This window comes from Sciurus carolinensis, chromosome 16 (assembly GCF_902686445.1).
Source record: "Sciurus carolinensis chromosome 16, mSciCar1.2, whole genome shotgun sequence".
Classification (NCBI taxonomy): Eukaryota; Metazoa; Chordata; class Mammalia; order Rodentia; family Sciuridae; genus Sciurus; species Sciurus carolinensis.
Window position 1 is genome coordinate 26,620,761 of NC_062228.1, and position 27,611 is coordinate 26,648,371.

Sequence of the window (27,611 nt, forward strand, 5' to 3'; positions counted from 1 at the left end):
AATTTAATTTAAAATTTTAAAACTCCCAAGAAAGAAATCTCCAGACCCAGAATAGTTTGGTAGAGAATTCTACCAAACATTCAAAGAACAAACACCAACTCTGCACACCCTGTTCCAGAAAAAAGGAGAGGCGAGAGAGAGCGCTGTTCAACCCATGAACAGTGGCGTCAGTATTACCCTGGTGCCCAAACCAGGTAAAGATAGCGAAAAAGAAAGATCCACGGCCCACAGCCCTCATGATATAGATGCAAACAATCCTTAACAAATTCAGCAATGTTGTCAAAAGAATTCAACATGATAACCTAATGAGGTTTATTTCTGGGAGGTTTACTCCAAGCTGGTTCAATATTTGAAGTCAAAAGCTAGGTGTGGGGTGAGAGGCCCAGGCCTGTAATCTCAGCTAACCAGGATGCTGAGGCAGGAGGATCGCAAGTTGGAGGCCAGTCTGGGCAATTTAGATCCTGTTTCAGAATAAAAGGGGCTGGGGCCAGGCGCAGTGGCGCATGCCTATAATCCCAGCAGCTCAGGAGGCTGAGGCAGGAGGATCAGGAGTTCAGAGCCAGCCTCAGCAAAAGTCAGGTGCTAAGCAACTCAGTGAGACCCTGTCTCTAAATAAGAATACAAAATAGGGCTGGGGGTGTGACTCAGTGGCCGAGTGCCCCTGGGTTCAATCCCCAGTACCCCCCCAAAAAAGAGGTGTGTGGGAGGGGTGCTGGGATGAAGAAAAATGAAATTCTGGCATTTGCAGGAAAATGGAACTTGAGAACATTATGTTGAGCAAAATAAGCCAAACTGAGAAGGTCAAGGCAGCGTATTTTCTCTCACATGTGGAAACTAGAGAGGAAAAAGCAAAAGTAAGGTGTGTGTGTGGGGGGGGGCTGGGATCTCACAAAAACCGAAGGTAGATCAGTGAGGAAACAGACCAGGGTGAGGGAGGAGGAGAGGAAAAGGGGAAATACTGAGGAATGGAGTGGCCACATGGTATTGTTATATGCCTGCAGTGCGAACATGTAACAATGAATCCCATCATCATGCACAACTATACTGCACCAATAAAACATGGAGAGTAAAAGAAAGAATTGGAGTAGCTCAGTGGTACAATGCTTGTCTAGCTGGGTGAGGTCCTGGGCTCAGTCCCCAGTACAGAAAAAAGGAGGGGAGGGGAGGGAAGGGAGGAGGAGGAGGGGAAGGAGAGGGGAGGAAGGGGAGGGGGGAAGGAGGAGAGGAGGGGGAGGGGCGGGGGAGGGGGACAATGACCATTGATCCAATCAACATAGAGAAAGCATTTAACAAGATTCAATTTCCATTTATGACAGACACTTCCAAACCAATGGGAGCAAAGAACTTCTCATTTGGGCAAAACGCATCTACAAAAAACCTATAGCCAAGATTCATTCTCAATAATGAAAAATGGAGTGTCCTCCCCCAAGACCAGGAACAAAATAAGTACTGTGACTCAAATGTGTCCCCTTCAAAACTCAGGAGTTGAAACCTAATGCCCAGTGTGACAGTGTAAGAGGCAGGGCCTTTAGAAGTGTTGAGGCTGCAAGGCTCCCCGCTGGGAACGAGGTGAGGCCCTAGAGCAGAGGCTGCATGCAGCGTCAGGCCCTCTTCTGCTTGGGTCTCTTCTGCCATGTGACAAAGCACAGATGCCCTCTTGGAAGGAGAGGACACGACCCACAGCAGACAGCTGAATATGGGGGCCCTTTGATCTTGGACTTCCCAGCCTCCTGATCTGTGAGAAATAATTTCTGTTCTTTATAAACTTCCCAATTCATGGGATTTCATGGCATCAACACAGATGGACTATGATGCCAGGAACGTCACCTTCTCTCACTGCTCTTATTCACACAGGTGCTGAAAAGTTCTAGCCAGAGCAATAGGCAGTTAAAGATACTGACAGGAAAGGAAGAAATAAAACTTCTCTATGTGCAGCTGCCATGATCGTCTATGTAGAAAATCTTGAAGGCTCTACCCCAAAACCCCAAACTCCTAGAATGAAGTTCAAAGATGTTGCAAAATATAAGATAAATATACAAGAAACTCTTTCTATACATGGCAAAGAACTCATAGGCAGAAAAATTAAAAATATAGTACCATTTAAGATTGCCAAAAATCATTAAATAAAATACCGAGACAGACATCTAACCAAGCATGAATAGGACTTACATTCTGAAAACTCCCATAATTGTTGATGAAAAACATCAAAGACAATATAAATAAATGGACAGACTCACTGGGTTCATAGATTGCAAGACAACATCGTAAAATGTCAGTTCTGACGAACAGGTTTAATGCAATTTCTACCAGAATCCCAGAAAGATATTCTGTACAGATAGATTTTTCTAAAGTTTATATGAAAAGACAAAGGAACTAGAATAGCTAAAGCAATTTTGAAAATTGATAAAGGGGGAAGAATCAGTGTATCTGATTTCACGACTTTTCATATAGCTCTAGTAATTGAACTGTGTGCTTTTAGCAGAGGCACATACACATCAATGGAGCAGAACAGAGAACCCAGAAACAGGTCCTGCTGGGTTTTTGTTGTTGTTGTTGTTGTTTTGTACCGAACCCAAGTGCCCTTAACCACTGAGCCACATTCCCAGCCCTTTTCATTTTTTATTTAAAGACAGGGCCTCACTAAGTTGCTGAGGCTGGCTTTGAACTTGTGATCCTCCTGCCTCAGCCTCCTGAGTCCCTAGGATTGCAAGTATAAACTACCACACCCAATGTGGTCCTGATGACTTTCGACAAAATTGCAAAAGGAATTAAGTGGAAGAAAAAGAGGCTTTGCAACAAATGGTACTAGAACAATTGGACATCCATGGACAAGAAAACCCAAAACCAACCCAAAACAAAAATAAATAAAACTCCACAGATTTAAATGTACAACATAAAGTTAAATAACTTTCAGAATAAAACATAGAAAAAATACAGAGTTAGTGGATTTAGCACCAAAAGCATGATAAATGAAAGGAAAAATTGACAGTTTGGGCTTCATCAAAATTAAAAGTTTTGCTTTTGAAAGACCCTGTTAACTGGATGAAAGGACAAACTATGGATTGGGAGGAATATTTGCAAATCATGTGTCCAAAAAAGGACTAGTATCTACATACATAAAGAACTCTCAAAAAACAATAGCAAGAAAGGCAAATAATTGAACTAGAATTTTGACAAAAACTATGAAGAAACATCACATTGAGGAAAATATACAGCAAACCACTACATGAAAAGATGTTCAATATCATAGCCATTAGAGAAATACAAATTAAAACTACAGTGAGATATCACTACACACTTATCAGAATGGCTTAAAAATACAAAAGTAGTAATAACACCAAATACTGGAGAAGATGTGAAGAAATTGGGTCATGCCTACACTGCTACTGGGGATATAAAATGATACAGCTATGCTTGCTTCAGCAGCACATACACTAAAAATTGGAATGATACAGAGAAGATTATCATGACCCCTGAGCAAGAATGACATGCAAATTCATGAAGTGTTCCATATTTTTTATGCTTTTGTTTTCGTCTTTTGTTTACTTGTTGCAAGAATATCAACAGAGGTTGCAAATTGTTGAAACTAAAACTTTTACTAGCTAAATTTAAAAAATAAAAAAACCAAAATGATACAACCACTCTAGAAAAGAATATGACAGGTTAAAAAACAAAAACAGACAGATAAACAAACAAACAAAAATGTGCAACATACTATAAAACCCAGCACCTACATACCTAGGCATTTATTCCAGAGAGATGAAGATACATGTTCACATAAAAACCTATGCAGTGTTCATAACAGTTGTATTCACTGTACTAAAAAACTGGAGATAATTCACTGCATGAATGAACTGTGGTACCTCTATATCAGGAAATACTATACAACAGTAAAAAAGAACTATTGATGTATACAAAAAGATTTGGATGAATAACCAAACATTACTAAGTAAAAAAAAAGCCAATCCTAAAGATAACAATAATGATTCCAACTGTATAACATTCTTAAAATAATAAAGTATAGAAATGGAGAACACATTAGCGGTTGCCAGATGTTACAAAGATGTGGAAGTGGAGGGGAAGTGAGGGTACATAGAAAGGCAACATGAGAGCCAGATACCTGTAATCCCAGAGACTTGAGAGCTGAGGCAGGAGAATCAGGGGTTCAAAGCCAGCCTCCGCAACTTATCAAGGCCCTAAGCAACTCAGCAAGACCCTGTCTCTAATAAAATATAAAAAAGGGCTGGGGATGTGGCTCAGTGGTTGAGCCCATCTGGGTTCAATCCCTGGTACCAAAAGGGGTCTTCTTGGTATGGAATATTCCCCATCTTGACTGTATCATGCTGTGATTTTGCAAGATGTTAACTTTGTGGAAAATGAGCAGAGAACTCAGAACCTCTCTGAATTACATTTTGCAACTGTGTGTGAATCTACAGATATTTCTTTTATATATGCACATCTATTTTTTTTTAGTTGTAGATGGGCACAATATCTTTATTTATTCATTTTTTTAAGTGGTGCTGAGGATCAAACCCAGCCAGGCAAGCACTCTACCACTGAGTCTCCATCCCAGCCCCTGGATATTTCAAAATAAGAAGTTTAATTTTAAAATTTTAGGTGAAAAAAATTTAGGTGACAATAGGACAGATTGGATTGGACAAAAATGTTGAGGATGGAGAGTATGAAGACACTTGAGAACTCCATTCTAGAAACGATGCCTTTTTACCGTGAAAACTCATTTTCACTCCTCAGAGGTTTCTGGCGGTGAAGCAGTTTGCCATGATGGATCAAGTGCTGGGGGCTTTATGGGCTGTGGTTTGAAGCAAAGCAGGTGGGGTCAAGTTTGGAAGATGCACAGGGAGGTCGGGAGGTCAGGAGGTCAGGAGGTCAGGCCTGTTTGACTGCAGGGACTGGAGAGGCCACTTCCCTTGCCAGGCAGTCTGGGCTGGTTATAGGCTCAGGTTGGAGCTCCTGAGAGCCCCAGGGGATCCCTTACTGATCACAGGCACAAGTGACCATCAGGGACATTTTCTGGGGGAAGAAAGTAGCTCCCAGGGAAGTTCCCTGGGAAAGGCTGACGCCCAGGTGTTTGAGAGGCAGAGGGATGGACCCCATGGGTGAGTGTTAGTGTTCTTGTCCTCCGGATCTTAAGCCTGTCCCTCTGAGAATCCTGAGCAATGGTTAGATTTGAGGTATTTTCATTTCTCAGGGTTTCAGTGGTTCAGATGTGGCCTTTCCTTTCGTTTTGTATTTATGGTCTGAAGCAGGGTTTCTCAAATGTTAGCTTGCAGCAGAATCACCTGTGGGTCTGTTAAGCAGATTTCTGGCTGAAACACCCAGAAATTCTTATTTCATAGGTCTGGATATGGTGAGTAATTTGCTTTTCTAGAGTTTCATGGTGAAACTTCTGGTCCAGAGACCACATTCCAGACCCCCTAGTTTGGGTACAGACTTAAAACCCCAAGGAGAGATGTTCCTATCCCTGTCTGGCACACCTGAGGCCTGTGGTTTGGGATTCCGGCAGGACAGGGGCCCAGTGGGTGGGGATTGTGGAGGTCACCGGGACAAGGAATTGACCGGTTACGGAGGGCCCCGGGAGGAGAAAGGCGAGCCAGGGCGCGCGTGTGATTCCTGAAGTTGGGGAGGGGGAGATTAGGGAGCTGGGACCTGATGTGGCGCAGAGACTGAAAGGCTATGTGAGATAGGGCTTTGGAGCCCGGGGAGGGGAGGTGGCGCGAAGCCGGGTACAGACAGCGACCTGCAGGGGTGGGGAGCGTCGGCTGAAGCCGGCCCTGCGACTCGGAGGAATACGGCGGGAGCGGGGCGGGGCGGGGCTTCGGGGGGCGGGGCTTTGGCGGGCGGGGCGGGGCGGCGCTGCGGGCCCGGGCGGAGGAGAGGCGCAGCCCAGTCCCAGTCGAGCCGGAGTCCGCGGCCGCGCCTCCTTGGCGTACCCGCCCGGAGCCCGGCGCCGCCGCCTGCCACCCGCGCTGGCCGCGCTGTGACGCGGGCATGAGCCTGCCCCGTGGCCCCACCGAACCAGCGCCCCCGACCCGGGCCTCGGCGCCCAGGTAAAAGGGGTCGCGGGGCGGGGAGGGAGACCTAGGCCGCGCTGAACCCCCCAGACCCTCGACGACTCCCACCCCCGGGCACCTCCCGAACCTGCAGACTTTCCAGACCACCGAACCTTCGAACTCTGTGTCGGGGAAGGGGGCCCCGGAGCCAGTTCGTGGGCCCGAAAACTACCACTGAACTGTCCCCACCCCCAACTCAGGATCTGACCTCACCTGCACCCACTCGTACCCCATCAGAGAAACCCAGGTTCCTGGCTCCCTCCCAGCTGCATTCACTGCACCCCACCCCATCTTCCAGCTCCCCCATGACCTCCTGCTTGCTGACTCCTCCAAATTCCAGGAGACTATTTTCTTTACCCTCACCGGCCCCCCTGTCCGCCTCCACCTGCAGATGGGGTTCCTACCCATTGCTTACACTCCTAGCCAGCTGCCTCCTGTCCTGACCCTTTCTCCCCTGGCTTTGAGATCCTGGGACCTTCTTCCCCAGGGGCCTGGTTCCAGTTAAATGCTTTCTGTGATGGCAAAGGGGCTCCAACTGAGGCCGAGCACCCAGACTGTGTGGGGCTCTCATAGCTCAGACCAGGACAGTTGCCAGGGCAACTGAATGGAGGGCCCAGGCGAGAGGGGTCTACTCTAGAACACCCAAACAGCAGTTAGGGGCTGGACTTCAGGCCAGTTCTTTCCTGATCCCTTTCAGGGGAATTGGCTCCAGGCTGTTCCTGCCCCATGTCCGGGATGGGTCCCCAGAAGCTGTTTGTTCTCTGACCCAGGTGCTGGTTACTCCCTGGCAGGGCAGCAGGCTGGGTATGACCTCACCCAACAACCCCAGCCAAGGTGGGGCCACCCAGTGAAGCCTGGACACAGCGTCAGCAGCACGCTGTCCCCTGAGGCAACTTTGAGCCAAACTGGTTCTTGAGTCTGCTGGCTCTCCTGTAACAACTCTCCTGGTCATGATGGTCAGCACTGGGACTCAGGGCACTCATACACTTCTGGAACTGAGCTGGCATCCAGATGGGAATTGGTGGTGGGGGAGGGGGGTGAGGAGGACAATCCTGGAGAGAATTATTTGTTCAGTCCCCAAACACTGAGCACCTACTCCACACTAGGCAGTGTGGTAGGAACTGGGATGGAGCCGTAACTAGACAAAAAGGGCCTGGCCATCAGGAAGCTGACATTCTAGATGACTTTCTGTTGCTGAGTAATGGGCAGATCAAGGAACAAGAAAATCCCACAGTGAAGTGTTTGGCAAAGACAGTGACGCTGGATGTTGTGAGAGAGCAAACTAGCAGGGCTCCTTTGGCCAGGTGGTCAGGGAAGGCCTCCTGGAGGAGGTGACCTTTGAGCTGAAATCCAAATGAAGCAGTGGAATGAACCTGGAGAACTTGAGAGGGACAGTGTCACAGGCAGGGAACAGCAAGTTTAGTGGGCTATGTGGGGAGGAGTTGGCGTGCTGAAGGGTGGTAGGACACTGGCGAGGACAGATGACGGTGGTATGGGGACCTAGCACCACTGTCCTGGGCTTGGGGTCTGGATACTACGACTGTTGCCCTCGCCTTGCCAGTCCTCTCTGCCTGGTTGGGTACTTGATGTCTTTGTCACCTAGGATGGAACCTGCAGTGTTTTGGGTGGTGGCTTCATACGGGGGTGGAGGGCACTGATAACCATCACACTGGGGGTGAGGGGGCCAGGCCAGCAGGTAATGGGAAGTGTCCCTGGTGCTGGAGAGAGTCCGCCCCTCTGATAGGATCTTTGCTGTGGGGTGGAGACAGCCAGACAGCGAGATGGTGTCCAGGTAGGGCTGTCCCTGAGGCCCTGATAAGATCCCATCTGTCTGTCGGCTGTGGGGGCCCAGCCGGGCGGGCATCTGCTCCCGCTCTGTCATTGGTTGCCAGCCTCAGCGAGTCGCGTTTATTCTGGAGCCAAAGCCTCCAGGCAGAATCCAGGGAGGGAGTGCTCAGAGTGGCTGCCCCATGGGGCAGGTGGGCAGTGAGGGCCCTGCCCCACGCCTGCTGGGCACCAGGGAGGCCTCCTCTCCTTCCGGCAGGGGCCCTGCCTTCCTGGGGAGCAGAAGGACCCTACCTGGCTCTCTGAAGGAGCTTGGTGGCCTGGCCCAGGGCAGGCCCTGTCTGGGGCAGAGCAGCCACGTTGATGTGAGGCTGGATGTGAGCAGGTGGGCCCTTGCTCTCCCCTCCACAACGCCCGTGTGGGGCTGCCAGACACCTGTGAGCTCGCTGGGTGCTCAGAGCTTCCAGGCCTCACGTCCTCCTACGGTAGCGGGCAGTCCCCTGCTGCAGGCTTGTGAGGTTGCTGAGGCACAGCGTGATGGGTTGGGCAGGGCAGGGGCTGCCCCTGCACCCCTCTACCTCGTGATGCTCTGTGGGCCTTCCTGGGGTAGGGGTGGGGGTCACCGTTCTTGCTTACCACAGTTCAGCCCCTCTGGGGAATAGGTTGGGTCTGGGTGCCCCTCTTGACCTCACTTCCTGTCGAATCTGTGAGCCCACCTGTTGGCCATCCCCACCCCTCACCATACCGTTGGGGTCACAGGTTGGGGCTTGCCTTTGCAGACCTCACCAGAGCCACCGTGTCTTGGGGCTGGGGTACGATGCTGGCTCCCTGGTTCATCTCTGCGGGGCTGATTCTACAGCCTGGGGTACGGGCCAGGTGAGGGGCTGTGCCCAGACACAGCGGGAGCACTCCGCAAGCCTGGTGGCCACTGCCCCTCATGGCTGCCACTGGGTGATGGTGAATGGTGAAGAAGGAACAGGCCTGATGGGCAGGTGGACGTCTGGCTGCTGGGGGCGGCCCAGCCCTGACTGGGCGGCGCTTCTGGAACAAAACAAAGCAGAGCAGGCAGCCTCAGGTGTTCAGTGGGGACCTCGGTGCAGAGTGCATAGGCAGGTCTTCCGCATTCATTTCCTCCGTCAAGTAGGTAGATTTGTCCTTTTTTGAACCAGTGGGGAAACTGAGGCACAGGGAAGTTAAGTGGCTTGCCCGGAATACATGGCCAGCTGGATTCACACTCCTGGCTGTGCCATGTCCTGGCCACCTTGGATGAACCCAGGGGCCGGGTGACTTCTTATAGAAGTGTTGTGAAAGGGGCCTTTGGCGCTGGACCCACGGCGGTGTCCAGCATGCTGGTTGTCTTGGGGGGAGCTCCACGGAGCCGCCCTTGCTCTCTGGACAAGGCAGCCCCAGAGGCGGGCAGTGGAGACAGACCTGGGAAAAGGGACCCCTCTCTGACTGTGTGGCCAGGCTGGTGGGGACCAGACCTTTCAAGAGCAAAGCGAAAGGCTCGGGTTTGGGAGGGTCTTGAACCCTGGGGACAGATGACGTGAATGGGCAGGAGGGACGCTGAGGGGGCACATGGAACAGGGGAACACTGCCCCTCTGCCCCTCCCCTGGTTTGTTTGTACCCACTGAGGTGTCCCATCTGTTCCCTGTTAGGAACTCAACAGATAGGCCTCCAGGAGATTAATTAATGCCAAGTGGCTGGCAGATCCAGCAGCATGCCTGCCCCAGGCCCCATCCTGGCAGCACAGATGCCCAGCTGACCCCCAGAATGCTACTGCATCCCCACCTAGTGATGCCAGAGACGTGGGAAGCCATGTTGTTGGCACAGCCCTGTCCCTGAGACTCCATGACAGAGAAGGCTTAGGTGGGGACAGACAGCCAGAGGTGGCCAGAGGACGATATTCTACTCCCAGGCTGGCCTCCATCTCCCATCCTGAAACTTCTCATTAATTTCTGGTTGTTCCATGGGTTTGCTGTGTGACCTTAATCCTGTGGCTTACCCTCTCTGGATAAGTTTCTTTCCCATCTGTAAAATGAGGCTATTAGAGTCATTGTTGAGATTCCCCTGAGTCTGTGTCTTTGTTACCCATTGATCTGCCTGATTTGCAGTGACCCTGCGGTACCCTCATTTCCTATTCCATTTTGAGCCCTGCGTGGTGCCCAGGCTGGCTCCTGCATCCTCCGGCTGTATCTTCTGCCCCACACCCAGGCTGGTCTTCCTTGTAATTAACTCCTGCCCATGCTCAGAAATGGAGGCGCTGCTTGGCCTGCCAGACCCCGTGGACTGTTGAGACCCAGTCCCCACCCTCACAGATTGGCCCAGTCTTCCCAGTTCTAGGGTCAGGGCGAAACATCTGCTCCCACAGTAGCCACCTCCAGCTGGCTGGCCGGGCGGGCGGCACATTCCTCAGGCTTATCTTGGGGCCCGCCCCGCTGGACTCTGCCCTCCCACCCAGGAAGCAGGACCCAGAGGAGCGCTGAGGTTCCAGGGGACTGGAGCAGGGCCTGGAGTGGGCCTGGGGCGGTGCTTCTCAGCCTTTCCTCCAGGACCGGAGAGAGCCAGGTAGAGGACAGGGTGGGGCAGGGGTCTTCGAGGCCCACGGGGCCAGTTGTCTTTAACCCAGGGAGCGGAGGACGTGGGCTTGGTCAGACACCAGACCCTGGGCCATATCCCAGGACCCCCTCCCACCCCGGGGGTGCTGTCCGGGGCTCCCTGCCTGGAAGGGGTTTGGTTCTGGCAAGTTGCCCTAAGTCTGCCTCAAAGTTGTAACCGGGAGGTCAGGGGCTGAAGAGCCGCGGGACCTGAGGGACCGCAGTCCGGGCCAGCCAGGGCTGGGGCACCCCTGCCTCCGCGCCCACCTCCGGGGTGGAGCAGGAGCCAGCCGCCCAGGAAGGGGTTAACGGCCAGCCCCGGCGTGAGGGAGGGACTGGGCTGGACCATTTTCCTCGCTGCCTCCACCTCGGTTTTCCTGAATGGTTCTGTCGTGCTGGGGTGGGGAGGGAAGGGAAGGAAGGGGGAGGGAGGAGTGTGGGAAGAGGAAGGAAAAGGAGCGAGCGAGACAGGAGGGGAAGAGAAAGATGTCACCGTCTCTGATCTCCCTGTCATCTGTGTTTCCAGCGGGCGCCGGGTGCGGGAGCCGCTAGGACAATGCTGACGCGGGTGAGGTGAGGGGCAGCCCGACGGCCGCTGCCGGCTCCTCGAACAGGTGATCCAGGTGCTCCAGGAGTGAGACCGAGGCCACCTGGGTGTCCCTCCCCTGCCTCGGCCCAGCCCGGCTCCCCCAAGACGGTGGGACAGCCATGGCGACCAATTTCAACGACATCGTCAAGCAAGGCTACGTGAAGATGAAGAGCAGAAAGCTGGGGGTGAGCGGCCGCGGGCTGGCCAGGGACGCGCCAGGCCGGCTTGGAGGCAGGGCCAGCCGTGTGCCCGCCCGCCAGGCTGGCATCGCGCGTTTGTGGTCTCGAGACTTCTCTCCGCGGGCTGCCTGGCATGTGCCGCCCCGCTCTGCCCACTGCAGCCCCCGCCCCAGCAGGGCTGGCTGGCATCCCAGCCGCTGGGCCAGTGGTGGTGGCCGATGGGCAGGCGGCTCCCCTGCCATTGTTGAAGTTGGGCCGCGGCGGCAGCAGAGGAGCTGGGACTGGCTGGCTGCGCGGGGTCAGCCTGCTCCCCGGGCGCTCCCCTCCGCCCGCCTTCCCTGCTCTCCTGGCCTCTTTTCTTTCAAGCACCCCTTCCCCTGGCTCCCCTGGCTCCCCTGGCTCCCCTGGCTCCTCTGCCTGCTTCCTGTAGTGTTTATGTTTGGGTGGTGGCGTTTCTGACGGTAATGAAGGGTTTGGAAGGGAGAGAGCTTGGTGGGGGACAGGGCGGGAGAGTGAGGGGCAGAGACTGGCACTTACCTGGTCTGTACTTGAGAACTTGGAGGAGGAGTTGGTGGGTGGCCCCACCTTGGGGCCTGGAGGGGTGGCAGAGATGAGGCCTCCAGGGGACATGCACCAGTTTCCCAGTCCCCGGGGACCCGGCTGGGGAAGATCCCCTGGAAGGCATGAGCAGGGGCTCCAGGGACCCACTTAATGATCCTGGTGAGGTGTCCAAGAGCTGCCTGGCTCCCCCGCAGACCCCCCACTTCCAGTGAGGGGCCGGCAGCCCCACTCCCAGCAGGAAGGACGGCCCTGGTGACTGGGGCTCCCAGTCTGTCTTCCTCAGGACTCTTCCTCCCATTGCCTGGATGGGTGGGGAGGAAGCCGACTGCTCCAGGTTTCCCGCTTCAGCTTGAGTGGGGGGCCGGGAGCAGAGGGGGCCCAGGGCCCTGGCACCTGCTTCCCACCTGGCTACCAGACTGGCAGGGCGGCCTTGGGGAGGGGCGGCTGCAGCCCTCTTGGGCCTTTTGGGGCTGTGTTGTGTGCTGGGCCAGCACCTCATTGCCATCAGGTGGGCCCTCGGTCCTGCAGGGCAGAGCTGGGGCACGTTTGGAGTCTTACCTGGATTTGAATTTGTAGTCCAACCCCAAGCGCAGCCTGGTGAGACAGCGCTGGAGCGTGAACCCCTGTGCTGTCCCCAGATGGGATTCAGCCTCTGACTTGGAGCTCAGAACAAAGAGAGAGGCTGAGGCCCAGGTGGGGAGGCCAAGGAGCTGGAGCCCAGCTTTAAAACCACTCCTCATTCCTATGGCCTGCACCTAACAAGTCCGGGGGCTACCTGGGCTGAGGCCTGTCCAGAGCAGAGCTTGCCAGGAAGGTGCTGGCCACAGGGCAGCCACTTGGGGTCAGTGTCAGAGCTGTCCTAGAAGGAGCCCTGGGAACCCGAGTGGACAGGTGGGCACCACCTGGGAGAGGGGCTGGGAAGTGGGGTGTGGCCAGGTGTAGTGGGGTCACTCCTTTCCACGAAATGCAGCTTCCCCTGCAGGCCCCACCTCCCGTCTGAGGCGCTGCAGGCAGCCAGAGGTGGGGCGGGAGGCGCAGGAGGGGCTGGGAGCCCACCCTCGCACCTGCAGGCCTGCCTGCGTGGCCGCGCTGTGGCAGAGTGCTTCTGAAGCTGATCAAAGCTGTGAGGACTGGGAAGGAGGCTCTGAGCCAGGCTCCCTGGGGCGGTGTGCGTGTGTCCCGTAACCAGGCAACCAGGGTGCTCAGGCCCCCGGCCTGCTCCCCTGATGCTCGGCTGTGGGGGCCCAGTCTGCAGGGCATATCTGGGTCGCAGCGTGCACTCAGCCCTCCACCCACTGTCCCTTCGCATGCTGTCCACTCGTTCGGCAGCTCTGGTAAGGAGGCACCAGGACTTGAGTGAGGATTCTTAGAATGAAACAGTTTCTGCCTTAAAGGAGCCCTGCGGCTAAACGCTCAGGGCTGCCGTGCTTAGGTGGACAGGCCAGGGGCCGAGCCAGGGTCAGCGTGTAGGCACACTCATGCCTTCCAGTGCCCTAGGCAGGAGCCAGAAGTGACCTGACTCTGGGGGCCTTCTTGAGATAGGGAGTACCTAGGCCCATTGTGCCCTCTGACCCTTCCAAGTCCCGGGGCACCCATGCAGCTTAGGGCTAGGGAAGGGGCGGGGCCTTGGGTCTGTGGCCCAGGGCCCCTCTGGCCTCCTCTGCTTTGCTCTGGGCCACCCTGCAGGTCCCTTCTGTTTGCCAGTGAAGAGTGCCCCAGATCCCTGGGGAGCAGGCTTGCCAGGCTTTTGGAACCTGTTGAAAGGAGCAGGCAGTCCCAGGCACAGCTCCATCCGTGGGGGGACCCTGGAAGGATGAGTCCGTTCAGTAGCTTATGTAGATGACGGATAGGTCAGTGTGTACCTTTCACTCTGGAGAACGGTCAGCCCCTCTGCTGCCCCTTGGGAGGCGTTTCTAAAGCTCTAGAAAAAGTAGGTGGAGAGGACACAGGGCCTTGGGGGTGGCTGGGACTGGGAGGAGGCCATGTGGGGAAGGCCGCTCTCTCGGGGAGCTCTGCCCTTACCTCCGAGCGCCTCTGCTTCCCCGTGGGAGCAGGGAAGGCACCCTGGCCCTCTGCTCCAGGGTTGGTAAGAGGATGTGAGAGGGTGAGGGAAAACCCTTGAGGACAACACCAAGAGCCTGTTCTCCGAGCCAGGCCAGGGTGATTTGACCAGGGTCTCCCTGTCTCTAGGAGCCCTGGCAGGAGTGGCCTGTGCAGTGGCTACGAGGGGTGCCTGTGGGTCTGGACAGCCTGCTGTCAACACCAGCGCCACCACTGAGTAGATGTTACTTAACTTTGTGCACCTCACTGTCCCCACCCATCGCACGGGGATACAGGAGTGACTCTGGAACTGGGGAGTGCTGATACACAACGTGAGAGCAGGCTGGCTGCCCACTGCAGCTCAGAGCCCTGTTCACAGTAAACGGTGGAACCGCCTTTCAGTGATAGGACAGGATGACTGCCTGGATTTGGGGAGGGAGCCTCTCCCCCAGGGAGATGTCACTCCAGTTCCTCCAGGCTGGGGCTCCAGGAGGGCTGTGACACTGCCCCCTGCAGCAGGTAGGGGAACTGCAGGGTGCACTGGCTGGTGGGAGGGGTCAGGGAGGCCTGACCCGCTGTGGTCTTGCCCCACAGATCTACCGGAGGTGCTGGCTGGTGTTCCGGAAATCCTCCAGCAAGGGGCCCCAGCGACTAGAGAAGTATCCGGATGAGAAGTCAGTGTGCCTCCGAGGCTGCCCCAAGGTTAGGGGCCCTGGGCCCTAGCTCCCCTCCTGTAAGCAGAGATGATTTGCTATCCTGAGGTCCAAGAACATCCTCCCTGGGGGACGTGGGGGGCAGATCTGTGGGGAAGCAGAGGGAGGTGCTCCAGCCTGGTAAGTCCCTTGTGGATGCTATCCCAGGTGACAGAGATCAGCAATGTCAAGTGTGTCACGCGACTCCCCAAGGAGACCAAGAGGCAGGCAGTGGCCATCATATTCACTGACGACTCAGCACGCACCTTCACCTGCGACTCAGGTGAGGCCCTGGGTCACAGGCTCCATCTAGTCTTCGTGGACTGGTTGTGGTCAGTGGTTCGGCCACGAGGCAGAGCAGGGCTAACCTGGGGTGTGGGGTGTCTGAGGGAGCAGGCCCCAGGATTGAGGTGGGCAGACAGGTAGTGTGGCCTTGCCCTCCTTGCCTTGCACGGTGAGATAACTGAGGTCAGGGCACGTGGGTGGGCTGCTGGGGACCCTGAGCTGGCAACACGAGGCACCATTTTCTCTAGAGCTGGAGGCAGAAGAATGGTACAAGACACTGTCTGTGGAGTGTCTGGGGTCACGGCTCAATGACATCAGTCTGGGAGAGCCCGACCTCCTGGCACCAGGGGTGCAGTGCGAGCAGACAGGTGAGCCCTGGCCCTGGTCCTGAGGGTGGAGGGGAGGGCGGGCAGGAGGCCCTCCCGTGGCAGCGCATGGCCGCTTGTCCACTCCTGCTCCAGATCGCTTCAACGTCTTCCTGTTGCCCTGCCCCAACCTGGATGTGTATGGCGAGTGCAAGCTGCAGATCACCCACGAGAACATCTACCTCTGGGACATACACAACCCCCGCGTGAAGCTCGTCTCGTGGCCACTCTGCTCACTGCGCCGCTATGGCCGGGATGCCACACGCTTTACCTTCGAGGCTGGCCGGTAGGACCCTCGTGCCTCCCCACCCTGCACCACCATGGTCATGATGCCACCCACTTTGCATCATTTACTTATCAGCGTAACAATCCAAAGGGAAATGTGGTTTCCCTTAACACAGATGCAGAAATCGAGGCTCAGAGAAGTAGTAACTCACCCGGGGCAGGCAGGTCAGATGACACTCTGTGCCAGAGGACTAACTGCTTGGGCTCAAATCCAGTGCTGGCACTGGCACTTACTTGTGATTGTGCACCTGGGTCCTGGCTTCCTCATCTGTCAAACTGGGGATAATGGAAGCACCTGACTTCATAATATTATGGTGAGGGCAGTGTAGCCCTAGACTGGAACTCAAAAATTTCTGCATAATCCTCTGCATCTCTTAGTTGTTATGTTTCTATATGCTTCAGTTTCCTCATCTGTAAAAACCATTCAAGGAAACACAAAATGAGGAAACTATCAAGTGGGCAGACTAGAGGGTGGTGGTGGGAAACCGAGCGGGTTAATTCTGTAAAGCGTTTAGACCTCCAGCTGGCACGCAGAAGGTGGCATGCCTGTGCTGCGTGGCAGGCTCCAAGACCAGAGCGCGCCTGCTCCCCGGAGGGCCTGGTGCAGCCACAGCTGGCGTGCAGGAGAGCCTGACAAAGCACAGGCATGGTGCGCTGGGGTCCCCACCACCTTGCCACCTGTGTCCTCAGGATGTGTGATGCCGGGGAAGGGCTCTACACCTTTCAGACGCAGGAGGGGGAACAGATTTACCAGCGCGTCCACAGTGCCACCCTGGCCATCGCCGAGCAGCACAAGAGGGTCCTGCTGGAAATGGAGAAGAATGTGAGGGTGAGAGAGTGGGTATCAGCCCAGGGTGCAGGGGGGACGGGCAGGCCTGAGAGCCCGAGGTCACCAGGGTGTTCACAGTGAACAGGCAGGGTCTTGGGCTGGCTACTCAGGGATAAAGCAAACCACTGCCTTCGGAGCTAACGGAAGGGACCCTCCTCTGCCCCTCAGCTGCTCAACAAGGGCACCGAACATTACTCGTATCCTTGTACACCCACCACCATGCTGCCCCGCAGTGCCTATTGGCACCACATCACGGGTTCCCAGAACATAGCCGAAGCCTCCAGCTATGCCGGTGAGTTGCTGCTGTGCCCCATCCCCAGAGGGCGAGGCCTACAGAGCAGGGGTCTTGTGACCTGGATCTGAGCCAGTTTGTATACCCACAGGTGAGGGGTACGGGGCAGCCCAGGCCAGCTCAGAAACGGACCTTCTCAACAGATTCATCCTGCTAAAGCCAAAGCCCAACCAGGGGGACAGCAGCGAGGCAAAGACCCCTTCCCAGTGACAGCAAGGCTGGCAGGCATCGATGACTGTTGGGGCTGCCTGTTGCAGGACAGACTACAGCATTCTGTGGATGGCCTCAAGGGGCTGTTGGCCAAGAACCTGGAGAAAGGGAGCAAGCTGTTCCCTCCTTGCCCCCGAGGGTGAGGCTGGACCAAGGCGAAGGGCTGGCCGCACTACCTGAGCATGTGAGGGGCCGGAGCCACCATGGACTATATGCTGTTGATGGTTTTAATATTTATGGCTTATGACATATTCTATATTAAGAGATTTTTCCCGTCCCTTCCTGCCAACACATACATTTTTAATCCCATGGCCAGGCCATGGTCAAGGCTGTTTTAAGAGTATGGGGGCAGCTGTTTCCCTGTCCTTTGTGGTACAGCCCTCCTGCTGCCAGGGCCAGAGGAGGGGGACAATCAGAACTCAAGGCTGGCCTTGCCTGCTGACTTTTCCCAAGCAGCCTAGGGACCAAGACAGCAGGTGGCTTCTCTGTTCCTCTGGGCCTAGAGGCACAGGAAGGATCCGAACTTCTACAGTGCCACTTGGCAGCCTTGCACTTGGGAGTTTTAAGCAGAGGTGACATCTGGTTGATGCCTCAGGTGAAAAATCTGGTTTGAAAATGTCATGTCTGCACAGGCTTCTTCCTGCTTAGGATGAGAAGAGGTCCTCAGGGCGGGGTGCTGATTACCTCAGCCAGGTAGAGCACGGCTGGGGCCCATTCCTGCCCCAGGGCCAGGCCAGGAGGAACGGCTGCAGCAGGACTGCTGTGGGGAGCACCCCTGCTGCCCTCACTGACAGGGGGACATTGTCCCAACAGAGGGAGACTCTCTGCCAAGGGTTTGGCCACCCTATGCCAGAGCACTCAAACCAAGCCCCCCCATTCCTCCTCCCCACATGGTGCTGAGGCTCCCTGCTGAAATGCAATTAAAGCAATTGATTTTCTAGTGCTGGTATTTATTGACTACCGTTGCAGAAGGGCTATCTTTCTATTCACATCAAACCTTTGGTTGCGTGGTTTTTTGTTTATTGTTTTTTAATACTTTAGGGTTCTGATATGTGGGAACAGACCTTCTTGTAAATAACCACTATTCATATTGTGGCAGGAGGATGCTAACACAAGAGGCCCCTCCCAAAGGAGTCCTAGAGACAGGGAGGTGGCATAGCCAGCTCAGCTCTGATTGTGACCCAGGGAATGACCACCCAGAGTAAGCTAGTTTGAATGGGAACTGGGGTCCACAGGACTGGGGATGATGGCAAAGCTGGCTGGCTCAGCTAGTGGCACGATGACGCATGAAGGAGATTATGTTGTGCTCTTTATTGCCAAAAATAAAAACTTTTAAAAAGACAACTACTGTTAATAAATATCCCTTCCTTTATATACTGATCTCTGGTTTTCTCCAGGCTACCTAATTAACTGCTTTGGGTAGGCTCCTACCTGAAGACAGTGCTAAGGTGTTAGGGCCAGAACCTTCATTAAGGAGAAATGGAACATGTGAGAGGGGCCTGTGCTTTGCTGTCCCCCACACCAAACAAAATGATCAGGCTACTGTAAGTGCAGGCGTTCAAACAGCATGTTTATTTGTGCGGGGGAGGAGACACCCAGAGTCTATCCTAAAGGATTACTTCTCAAATTAAGGACACTCAGCAATTTGAAGTGCCAGTAGCCTGGACCTGGGGGAAAGAACCAGGAGCATTTATCAGCTGCCTAAATGAAGGTTCTAGCACTCAATAACACCAAAAACCTAAGATACAGCTGTGAAAATTCCTTCTTTTTGGACAGAAAGGGTATTAAAGAGCTGGAATCACCAGGAGTCCAGATCAGTGGTTCTCAGAAGGGAAACAGCATGGCCCCCTGCTGGTGTGCTAGGAAATGGGATGGAAGGGATGTTTTGGGTTCTGGGGAACGCTACTAGCAATGAACAAATAGGGTCAGGGATGCTCAATATCTAGTAAAAACTGTCCTACCCTAAATTCCAGTGGTGTTCCTGGTAATCTTATCTGCAGCCCCCAATAGCCAACACTGATGACCTGTCATGAGGCATGAACAAAAGTCCAGAGCTCTGAAACCATAAGGTCTCAAAGACCTGAAAGCTAGCTACTGTCTCGAATCCTCACTTTTGCTGAAACAGGTGAGCTGAAGCTAGTTTATGGTTAGCACATCACTTTGGATCTCGTGGCTTAACTGAGTCTGTAAATCACTCAGCTTCTTCTTTAATCCAGAGAGGGCTGAGAGGACAATGGTTTCAGGGCGCAGAGAACCACAGGACTCTACGTTGTAGTAAAACCTAAAAGGCAAGAATCCAGTAAGAGCCCTCAATGCAGGTTGGCCAGCCCACCACGTCTCAGAGACCACCCTTTCTCTAGAGTCTCGACTATATTCCTATAAGGAACTTGACTTTGGCATTGGCTGACCTCCCTTCATCTAAAACCCTCTTATGCAGAGTGATCCAAACTCTTTGCAGTTCCTCAAGGAGACTAGAATTACTTCAAAAGGCATTGTGAAAATCCTGAAACAACTGTGTGTATCCTACACTGGGGAAACAGTGGAAAATCAAGGAAGCAGTGAATCTGTGCTACAGCCCTTCATATTCTACACTGTAGGACGGTGGGCAGTTTCTGCCTTGAGCTTGGACCTGAATAGCCTTTTCTTTGGAGGCTCAAAGGCAGAATAAGAACAACTTGGGGCAGCAGAGGATCCCTCTTTCTCACAGTTACCAAAAAGGGCCTGGGATGTGCATGTATCAAGTGTCGGGCAGCTGGCCCCCTCAGTTGTGGGAACTAAGATGTGAGGGAATGGGACTACCTAACTCAGTCTTCACCCACATCCCGTGAAGGACCAGGGCCTTACCTTTCTGGCTTGCCATTGGGGTCATAGGGAGCCTGTGACTCATCCTCATCCAGCTCTGAGTATTCACTCTTTGGCCTGAGGTCAAACACAGGTCAGTAAAGGGCTACTACCGCTCTTAGCACACGGAAGTTCATAGACAGCCTGCCCCATCTCACTCACCAGCAGTCACGTCCAACCCCACTCCCTGCCCTAAATGTCTACCGTCCCTCCAGACAAGAACATACCATTCCTCAGGCTTGGGGTACACTGTGTGCCTCAGGGCATTGTCTGGATCATATTCAAAAGCCACCCCTGCAGTGGGGTTCCACTTGGCATGTTCCTTGCCAAAGCCCTTTTTGGCATAGGCTCGAAGCCTCAGCTCCTGGCCCTTTCTCAGCTTCACGATGAGGATGTCTGCAAGGAGACATGAGAGTCCGCCAAGGACCAGGAGAGACAAATTCCAGCCTGGAGTACGACCAGAAGACCACACATATACGGAAAAACGGGTCTGAGAACCAAATTACAAGGAGACCAGCTGGTGTGAGAGGCTATGTCTGGTCCCTTGTCTCTCTGGCCCACGTGGTGAGGGCTCAGGAAAATGTGTGCACACTCCTCCAGCCCCTTACCATCCTGCTCCACGTAGTCATTGGGGTCATTATCTCGGTTCCGAGATGTTACCTGTACAGAGCCCAAACAGAAGCATCGTTAGCCTCTCCCCAGGTGCCCCTTCCGGCAGCCATCTCCAACACCTCCAGTCTGCAATCTGTCCAGCAGGGAAAGGACGCCCCAAGTGGTGGCAGAAGTGCCCACAGGGATTCCACTCTACTTTATGCTACTGTGATACCCTGTTTAGTCAAAATAATCCCATGGCCTTTAACAGGGTCCTTGGGTGACAGGGTACATGGCACCAATCCTGCTCTGCCTAAGAAGATTCCAGAATCAGCACTTCAAGGCATCAGGTTAAAGAAGATAGTGAGGGCACAGGAAGGTCAACAATTCCTTAGGATCCAGTCTAATCTGGCCCACAAGGCCCCAGGGAGGGAGGATGTGCTCAGACACTGACCGGAATGACCCGGGGGCTGTTGGAGATGAGGTCTCGAGACGTGACGTGCCGCGTCTGGTCTTCATTACACCGCACGTCGAGGGTGAACTCCACGGAGCACTCAGGGCAGAACTCTTCACATGTGCAGTCCTGGGACAGGGAGAGAAGCGCGAGTAAGTGTGTGACGACAGGGAACCCCATCCAGAGCCCCTGCTTCTCATATCCACTGCCTTTCAATTCCTTCATCTGAAAAAGAGGGGTTGACCCTTCTCCAGGCTTTTCTGGGCTGTGACACTCTGATATTCCCCTCTTGGCTACTCGAGTTTCCAGACAACTCGTGCACACACTGACACCATGTCTCCTCCTACCCCACTGGCTGCCAGGCCACCACTGGAATGCAAAGTGCTAATGCCTCACTCTGGCTTAGAGGACCAAGGCTGTTAAGAAAAGGATGTGTCGTGCACTGTGGTTCAGCCTGCCATGGACTAAGCAGAGCAGCTTGGGAATGAAACCATTTAAAATATAACAAGTCAAGGAAGAAGAGAAAAAAACACCTTTCAAATTCTGAACTAATGACCTATTCCTTTTTTTTTTTTTTTTTTTTTTTTTTTTTGTGGTGCTGGGGATTGAACCCAGGGCCTTGTGCTTGAGAGGCGAGCACTTTACCAACTGAGCTATCTCCCCAGCCCAATGACCTATTCTTTAAAAAAATCTTTTATGAACATTTCATGCATACACAAAAAGAGAGGTGAGTAGAATAGACTGACACCATGTAACCATCACTGGTTCCTATGTCAACATCTTGCCATTCCTTAAATAAGTCTTAAAACCGCTTATTCCTATGTTAGGGACTTCCTGTGGCAATTTAACTCTGGGCAAGAAGAGACTTGGGAGAACACAGTCACAAAACCAGTGAGAAAATTTAGATGCTTAGAGAACATTTAGATGTTTGCAATATGATGGGGAAGAAGAAACAACTGGAGGCCACATCTAGGTACTCTGTGATCATTCACAGATAGGGTAGGAAGGCAACCCAGACCCTTGGACTGAATCCTTCTTAAAGATATGAAAGGGTAGAGCCAAAATATGTTAAGGAAGATAAAATTTGAAAAGGAACTCAACCTGAAAATAAAAGTATGCCAAAAAGGAGTTTGTTCAAGATGAAAAAAGACTACAGAGCTAAGATAACCAAATGCAAAAACTAAAAGGCTCTAACAACCAAGTAAATCTTGACAATATCACAACCTACATATACATACAAAAAATAAAGTGTATCTTGGGGATAACTAGGAAAATCAGAATGTGTGCTGAATATCAACAATATGCATTAATGCTAATTTTCTTGGGCACAACAGGGTGGTTATGTGGGAAAATAGCATTCTTAGAAGAAGTGTCCGAAAGTTCTTAGGAGACAAGGATCAGATGACTGTAATTTACTTTCAAATAGTTCAGCAAAAATAACACCAGACATGAAAAATAAACGTAGCAAAATATTAACAACTGATAAAGTGTTTAATATTTTTTCCCAACTTTTCTGTAGATTTTTAGAAAAAGATGAGCCAAAAAAAAAAAACAACAACAACAAAACAACCATACCATCTTTGTTCAATACATATAATACTAGAAGAAAATTTGATGGAAAGAATTGCTAGCCCACAGGACACGCATATCTTTATGCAAGACAATGCCAATTTGTTTTTAATTGTCATACAACTATCTCTACCAACATCTATGTTTTATTTCTTAAAAACAAGTTTTGCCAGGCTGTAGTGTTGCACTCCTATAATCCCGGCAACTTGGGAGGCTGAGGCAGGAGGATCACAAACTTGAGACCAGCCTCAGCAACTTATGAGAGCCTAAGTAACTTAGCAAGACCCTGTCTCAAAAACTAAAAAGGTCTGGGGATGTGGCTCAGTGGTCAAGCGCCCCTGGGTTCAATTTCTAATACCAAACCAAACCAAAATGTCTTGGGCTGGAGGTAGTTCTTGCCTAGCATGTATGAGCCAATGGAGTCAATCTCCAGTATCTCCCCCATGACCCCCCACAAGCAAGTTGTTAGGTTCACTTAGTTATGTTAGGTCCATACTTTTTTGAGTGCTTTAATATTCCTCTTTAAAACAAACAAAAACTTTACAAGATGTATATTAACCCCCACAAAAACAAAGAAAAACACATGCCCTTAGGAACATTAGGGAATAATGGGCTGATTCAAGGATCACCCAAAGCCACCAAGAAAGCATACTCTCAGGCTATTACCTAATGCAGCCCTATGAAAAGATGAAGCTCACCTAATCCTCTACCACTTTCTCTTGACAACATCATCAAAGAATAAACCTGACCCTAGGGCCAGGATCCTACCCTGGTCACACTTAACTAGCATCACTTACAGGGAGAGGCATGGATCTAGCAGGCACCAGTAGGCAAGTCCCTCTGGTGCTACCCTTTACCCACCACCCTCTGCTGACTCCCTTTAGTCTGCCAGGCCTCCACCCCTGGGAAGACACACTCTGGAAGGAACAGCCCACTGTTCAACATAAAGGGACATGCTGGTGGTGCACCCTCTTGAGTGGTTGGCTAAGAAGACACTGGATGCCCTGGGTACCCTATCAATCTGAAGTTCCACCAGAACCAAGAATCTAGGCCTACCTTTGGCTCTAGATGACATTGCCACATCTAGACAAAGATCTGTCTTTCTAAAAGATCACACAGTACAAGCTAAAAGTAAGAGGTCAGAAAAGATCCCTCAGAGGGTTGAAGCCTCTCCCCTAATCCACAGTTAATCCATCACACACTTACCCGAGAGTACTGCAGCTTGTCCACAATGTCATCACTCGTGAGGGGAATCAGTCCTGTAAGATACAGAAAAGCACTTTAAACAAGACCCAAAAGCTGGAAAAAGTAGAATGCATCTATAATCCCAGCTGCTCAGGAGTCTGAGGAAGGAGGATCACAAGTTCTAGACCAGCTGGGCAATTTAATAAGACCCTGTCTCAAAATAAAAAAAAACAGAAAAGGGCTGGGCAGTATAGCTCAGTGGTAGAGACCCCCCCCCCACCCGAGTTCAATCCCCAGTACTGGGGAAAAACAAACAAAAGAAAGCCCAAGAGGCATGCCAACCCCAAAACCTAGAAGTCCCCTTGCAGGCGGTGGGGGGACCTCCTCCTATGACACGAGGCACAGTACCCTCCCCTCACCCTCCCAACACCAGCACTCACCAAGCCTGTGAGCAATGAACTCATCATGAAGGACTGAGGAATTGGCATCAATCTGAACCCAGTCAATAGCTAGAACATGAAGAGCAGTTCAGTCACCAACTTCACCAGACTTACAACAGGGTTCTCAAGGTTTAGGAATCACCTAAATCACCTGTTCCTAAATTAAAGATGCCTAGGCCAGGCTGCCAGAGGCTGATTCCACAGCACAGAACCTAGGAATCTACCCCACCTCCCTGCCCAGGTGAATTTAATGTGGGGGGTGGGTGGGGTTCCCTGTACCACTTTGAAAAACACTCACCTAAAGAATATCACAGAAGTGAGAACATATCTTTCAGCTGAATATTTCTGTGAGAAGCCAACCTGTGCCAACATCAAATCCAAGAACAAAAACGATGGGGGCACTTGAAAATTATGGAAACCTTCACAGAAATAACAGACTGATGGTCCATACATCATTTTATGATTTAATGACCAGATCACCCAATTCAGAACTTTACTATCCCTTCATCGATGAAGTTTCCATTGGTTTACTGAATTCCTTCAGTGGGTAAGGCATAGCAAATACAAAAACCAACCTATCAACAATGAGCTGGGTGAGGAAGGACTGTACTCTCACACAAGCTTGACTTAAACATGTTTATTCACACATAAACATCTGCACATAATTAAATCAAAAAGTAAAATAGCACTGCAGCCCAAATAAGGGGCATGAACACTAGTAACAGAGGTCAGGACACTAGTAATAGAGGTCAGAAGAGGACCAGACACAGCAAGGCCCCTACCTGCTTTGACCATGACCCAAGTTTTTTGGCTTCTTTACTCCCCCATCCTCTGGCATGTCCCTACCTCCACTGCCCCCCACCTCCATTCCAGTTAAATCCTGAGCCTAAAAATCAAGACCTGTCTGCTCTTCACGTTACAGCTGTGATCAATCGCTCCCTTAAACTGATCTCACACCACTCAGACCTCCCTAAGGCACTTCTCACATTTTGCCTGTACTTCAATCTTTGAAAATCCCCAAGGCAGGGTCTTGACACTTCTCTGCATTCCTAGTGTGGGTACTCAATATCATTTGTAAAACTGAATTTGGGGGGAAAGCAGCATTTGGACCCAGAAGTACATCAAAAAGCACAACTCTCTCTTTACTCAGGATGAAACACCCAGAGGCTGCAGGGATTAGGCAGGGGAAAGACTGGCAGTCCAAGCTGAGCTGATGACATTCCTGGGGGCGGTAGTGTGGATACACTAAAACATCTTCTTGCTCTCTAATCATTTGGTCTGCTTATTTCCTAGTCTGAATACTTGAAGCAGCAGCTATGACTCATACTCTTTTGTTTAGCCCATTTTCTCTCAGCTGACATTCAGAATCTACTTGTAGAACTTTATATGAGCATGATTAACACATAAAAAGCTTGGAGCAGAGAAACTGGACCCCGACCAGAGACAGGTTTTCCCCCTACTAAATGTCAGCCTCACTGTGGCTATGCGTCTCCTGTCCTGATCACAGTCTGCCTTGCATCACTGTTGTGTATGGATTCATTTTTTTTCCCCTGCAACTTCACTACGAGCTCCAAGAAAGCTAAAACCCTGTTCCACACGGCTCTGCATCCCCAGGGCTTAACACCACGCCTGGCACTTGGGTGCTCCATACATGCAGCTGAAAGAACAGATTCGTTAAAAAAGACATCTACCCGCTCAGTAAACCAAAGCACTTAACACAGACGACCTCACTTCCCTTGATCCTTGATAGGACCCGGGTAAGTACCACTAGAGTCTGAACGTCGCAGATGAGGAAAGTAGCCGCAGCATGCCAAAGTTTAATAACTTGCCCTCTTTCTTTCTGTTGTTCGCACAGACGGCAAGGGAAAACAGTATTGGAACCCAGCCACCCACGCTCCTCACACACCAGGTAAGGGTGGACCTAATTGGCCCGTGGGAGCCAGAAAGGGGTCAAGGACACGGGGCCTGATCAAGTCTCCAGCACTGCCGTTTTCTCAGCACCGCCACTGCAACCAAGGGCTGGAGGCAAGAGCCCCAGGTGGGCGGAGGGAATGGGGGCGGGAATGGTGGTTCTGGCAACCAGGAAGCGGGGGTCGCTTACCTATTATGGGGACCTCGGCGATGAAGACTCTCCGAATAGAATTGGCCACTCTGAAGGAGGAAAACCCGAGCGGCGTGAGGGCGCCGCTGCCGCGACAGGCCGGCCCCCGCCCGATTCCCAAGCGGCGCAGGAAGGACTCCCTCCCTCACCCCGGCCCGCCGAGCCGCCCGGCGCTCCGAGCCGCCAGCCTCGCCCCCCAGCAGCCTTACGCCAGGTCGGTATTCTCAATGATGAACTTGACGTTCTCGTCGGTGAGCTCCGTGATCCGCACTGTGGGCTGGTTGGCGTACGGCATAGCGCCTTGCGGCCAGTCGCCCCCTGCGTCCGCCCTGCTGCGCCTGCGCCGCCTCCGTCACCGGAAGTCAGTCAGCGCGGCCCCTGCCCCTTCCGCTGAGGCGCGCAAGCAGCGCCATCTGCTGCTCGGAGGCCGAAACCGCCCCAGGCCCGCGTCTTGGAAACCCACCTGTTCCCAAGTACCTCAGGCTCAACCATCTTGGAAGGTAACGTGGCAAAACTTGAGTATGTTTTTGACTCAACAATGAACTATCTGGGCGTGATGACGCCTGTCTGTAATCCCAGAGATTCGGGAGGCTAAGTCAGGAAGGTTGAAAGTTTGAGGTCAACTTCAGCTAATAAGACCCTATCTCAAAATAAAAAAATAAAGGGCTGGGGATATACGTAGCAGGTCTGTGGTACCCTAGGCTCAATCTCCAATACCAAAAAAAAAAAAAAAAAAAAAAAAAAAAAACCTAAGAATTCTTACTGCAGAAAAATTTCCAGCTTTAAATATGTTCAGGGCTGTTCATGGCGGTATTCTAATGGCAAAAATATTCACTAGATGGCAATTTTTGAGGGACTTGGTTAAATAGTAACACAGGAATATTATGAAGCTTTAAAAAGAATGAAGTAAACTTGGTACACCTATGGAAAAAGTATACTTTCAACAATGTGTTTATACTTGAGCTAAGTATGTTTGAACAACAGGCCTATATACCCTTTCCTGTCTGCCCTTGGAGTTGAGATCATGCACTTCTGAAAACAGCAGGAAAAGACACAATGCATTCGCAGATTTTTTTTTTCTTTCCTTTGGAACTGGGAACTGAACCCTTGGGCACTCTGAGTAAATAACCAGTCCTATTTATTTTTTGTGATAGTCTTACTAAATTGCCAAGCCTGACTTTGAACCTGCAATCCTCCTGCCTCCGCCTCTCCAGTAGCTGAGCTGACAGGTGTGCATCACCACGCAGGGCTTATCGTCTACAGTTCTGTGTAGTTGCAGTGGGTGAGAGCTCTTCATCTCTGCATCCCCAGGGCCTGGCAGGACGCATCACAGAGTGTGTGTATGCTCCCATTACCAAAGGCCCCTAAACAGCTTAGAGGTGAGTTTAAATGGCTCTCAAAAAAACTAGCAGCTGCTCATACAGAGAAAAGAGGCCCTTAAATAGAACCCAGCAGGAGCCTCATCTAGGGAGCAGAGAAGTAATCAGGAAACAAAGAGAAGTTTGCTATGGCAAGGAGTGACACCTTTCCCTGAACCTAGAGGAAGGACACCAAGGGGACTCTTACTCCACAGCCCAGGCCATCTCAGTAAATTATGAATTACAGCCATTTGCTAAGCATGAGATGGATGCCCTGAAGGATAAAGGGGA

The 27,611-nt window shown here is 52.1% G+C and overlaps 2 protein-coding genes and 1 non-coding gene across 4 annotated transcripts; 2 read left to right on the forward strand and 1 right to left on the reverse strand.

Annotated features, from left to right (window-relative positions):
- The first annotated feature begins 3,414 nt into the window (after positions 1-3,414).
- Positions 3,415-3,518, forward strand: LOC124967657 (U6 spliceosomal RNA). Its single transcript, XR_007105579.1, has one exon. It is a non-coding gene; the product is annotated as a U6 spliceosomal RNA (small nuclear RNA).
- A 2,369-nt stretch (positions 3,519-5,887) lies between these two features.
- Positions 5,888-18,146, forward strand: Dok4 (docking protein 4). The gene is made up of 9 exons (XM_047529309.1): positions 5,888-6,068; positions 10,981-11,228; positions 14,418-14,525; positions 14,684-14,798; positions 15,049-15,168; positions 15,262-15,451; positions 16,141-16,279; positions 16,448-16,571; positions 16,663-18,146. Exons 2-9 carry the CDS (start codon positions 11,163-11,165, stop codon positions 16,779-16,781), a joined length of 981 nt encoding a protein of 326 aa, XP_047385265.1. The 5' UTR covers positions 5,888-6,068; positions 10,981-11,162; the 3' UTR covers positions 16,782-18,146.
- Positions 18,074-26,308, reverse strand: Polr2c (RNA polymerase II subunit C). 2 transcript variants are annotated; one of them, XM_047529311.1, is made up of 9 exons: positions 26,172-26,308; positions 25,963-26,012; positions 23,862-23,930; positions 23,443-23,495; positions 20,668-20,796; positions 20,231-20,282; positions 19,850-20,018; positions 19,626-19,700; positions 18,074-19,062 (listed from the first exon to the last, which is right to left on the reverse strand). In XM_047529311.1, the coding sequence occupies exons 1-9, from the start codon at positions 26,255-26,257 to the stop codon at positions 18,918-18,920; spliced, it is 828 nt and encodes a 275-aa protein (XP_047385267.1). In that variant the 5' UTR covers positions 26,258-26,308; the 3' UTR covers positions 18,074-18,917. The 2 variants fall into 2 exon arrangements, with proteins under 2 accessions (XP_047385267.1, XP_047385266.1); XM_047529310.1 differs by having other exon boundaries at positions 19,850-20,069.
- Positions 26,309-27,611: the final 1,303 nt, after the last annotated feature.

Excerpts from the sequence above, each read along its gene's own strand:
- Polr2c (XM_047529310.1), bottom strand. The coding sequence starts at position 26,257 with ATGCCGTACGCCAACCAGCCCACAGTGCGGATCACGGAGCTCACCGAC. Across the intron at positions 20,283-20,667 it reads ACAGCCCCCGGGTCATTCCG|GTAACATCTCGGAACCGAGA; the intron begins GTCAGTGTCTGA and ends GGCTCTGTACAG. Across the intron at positions 19,063-19,625 it reads CCCAATGGCAAGCCAGAAAG|GTTTTACTACAACGTAGAGT; the intron begins GTAAGGCCCTGG and ends CTTGCCTTTTAG.
- Dok4 (XM_047529309.1), top strand. The coding sequence starts at position 11,163 with ATGGCGACCAATTTCAACGACATCGTCAAGCAAGGCTACGTGAAGATG. Across the intron at positions 11,229-14,417 it reads TGAAGAGCAGAAAGCTGGGG|ATCTACCGGAGGTGCTGGCT; the intron begins GTGAGCGGCCGC and ends CTTGCCCCACAG. Across the intron at positions 15,452-16,140 it reads TTTACCTTCGAGGCTGGCCG|GATGTGTGATGCCGGGGAAG; the intron begins GTAGGACCCTCG and ends CTGTGTCCTCAG.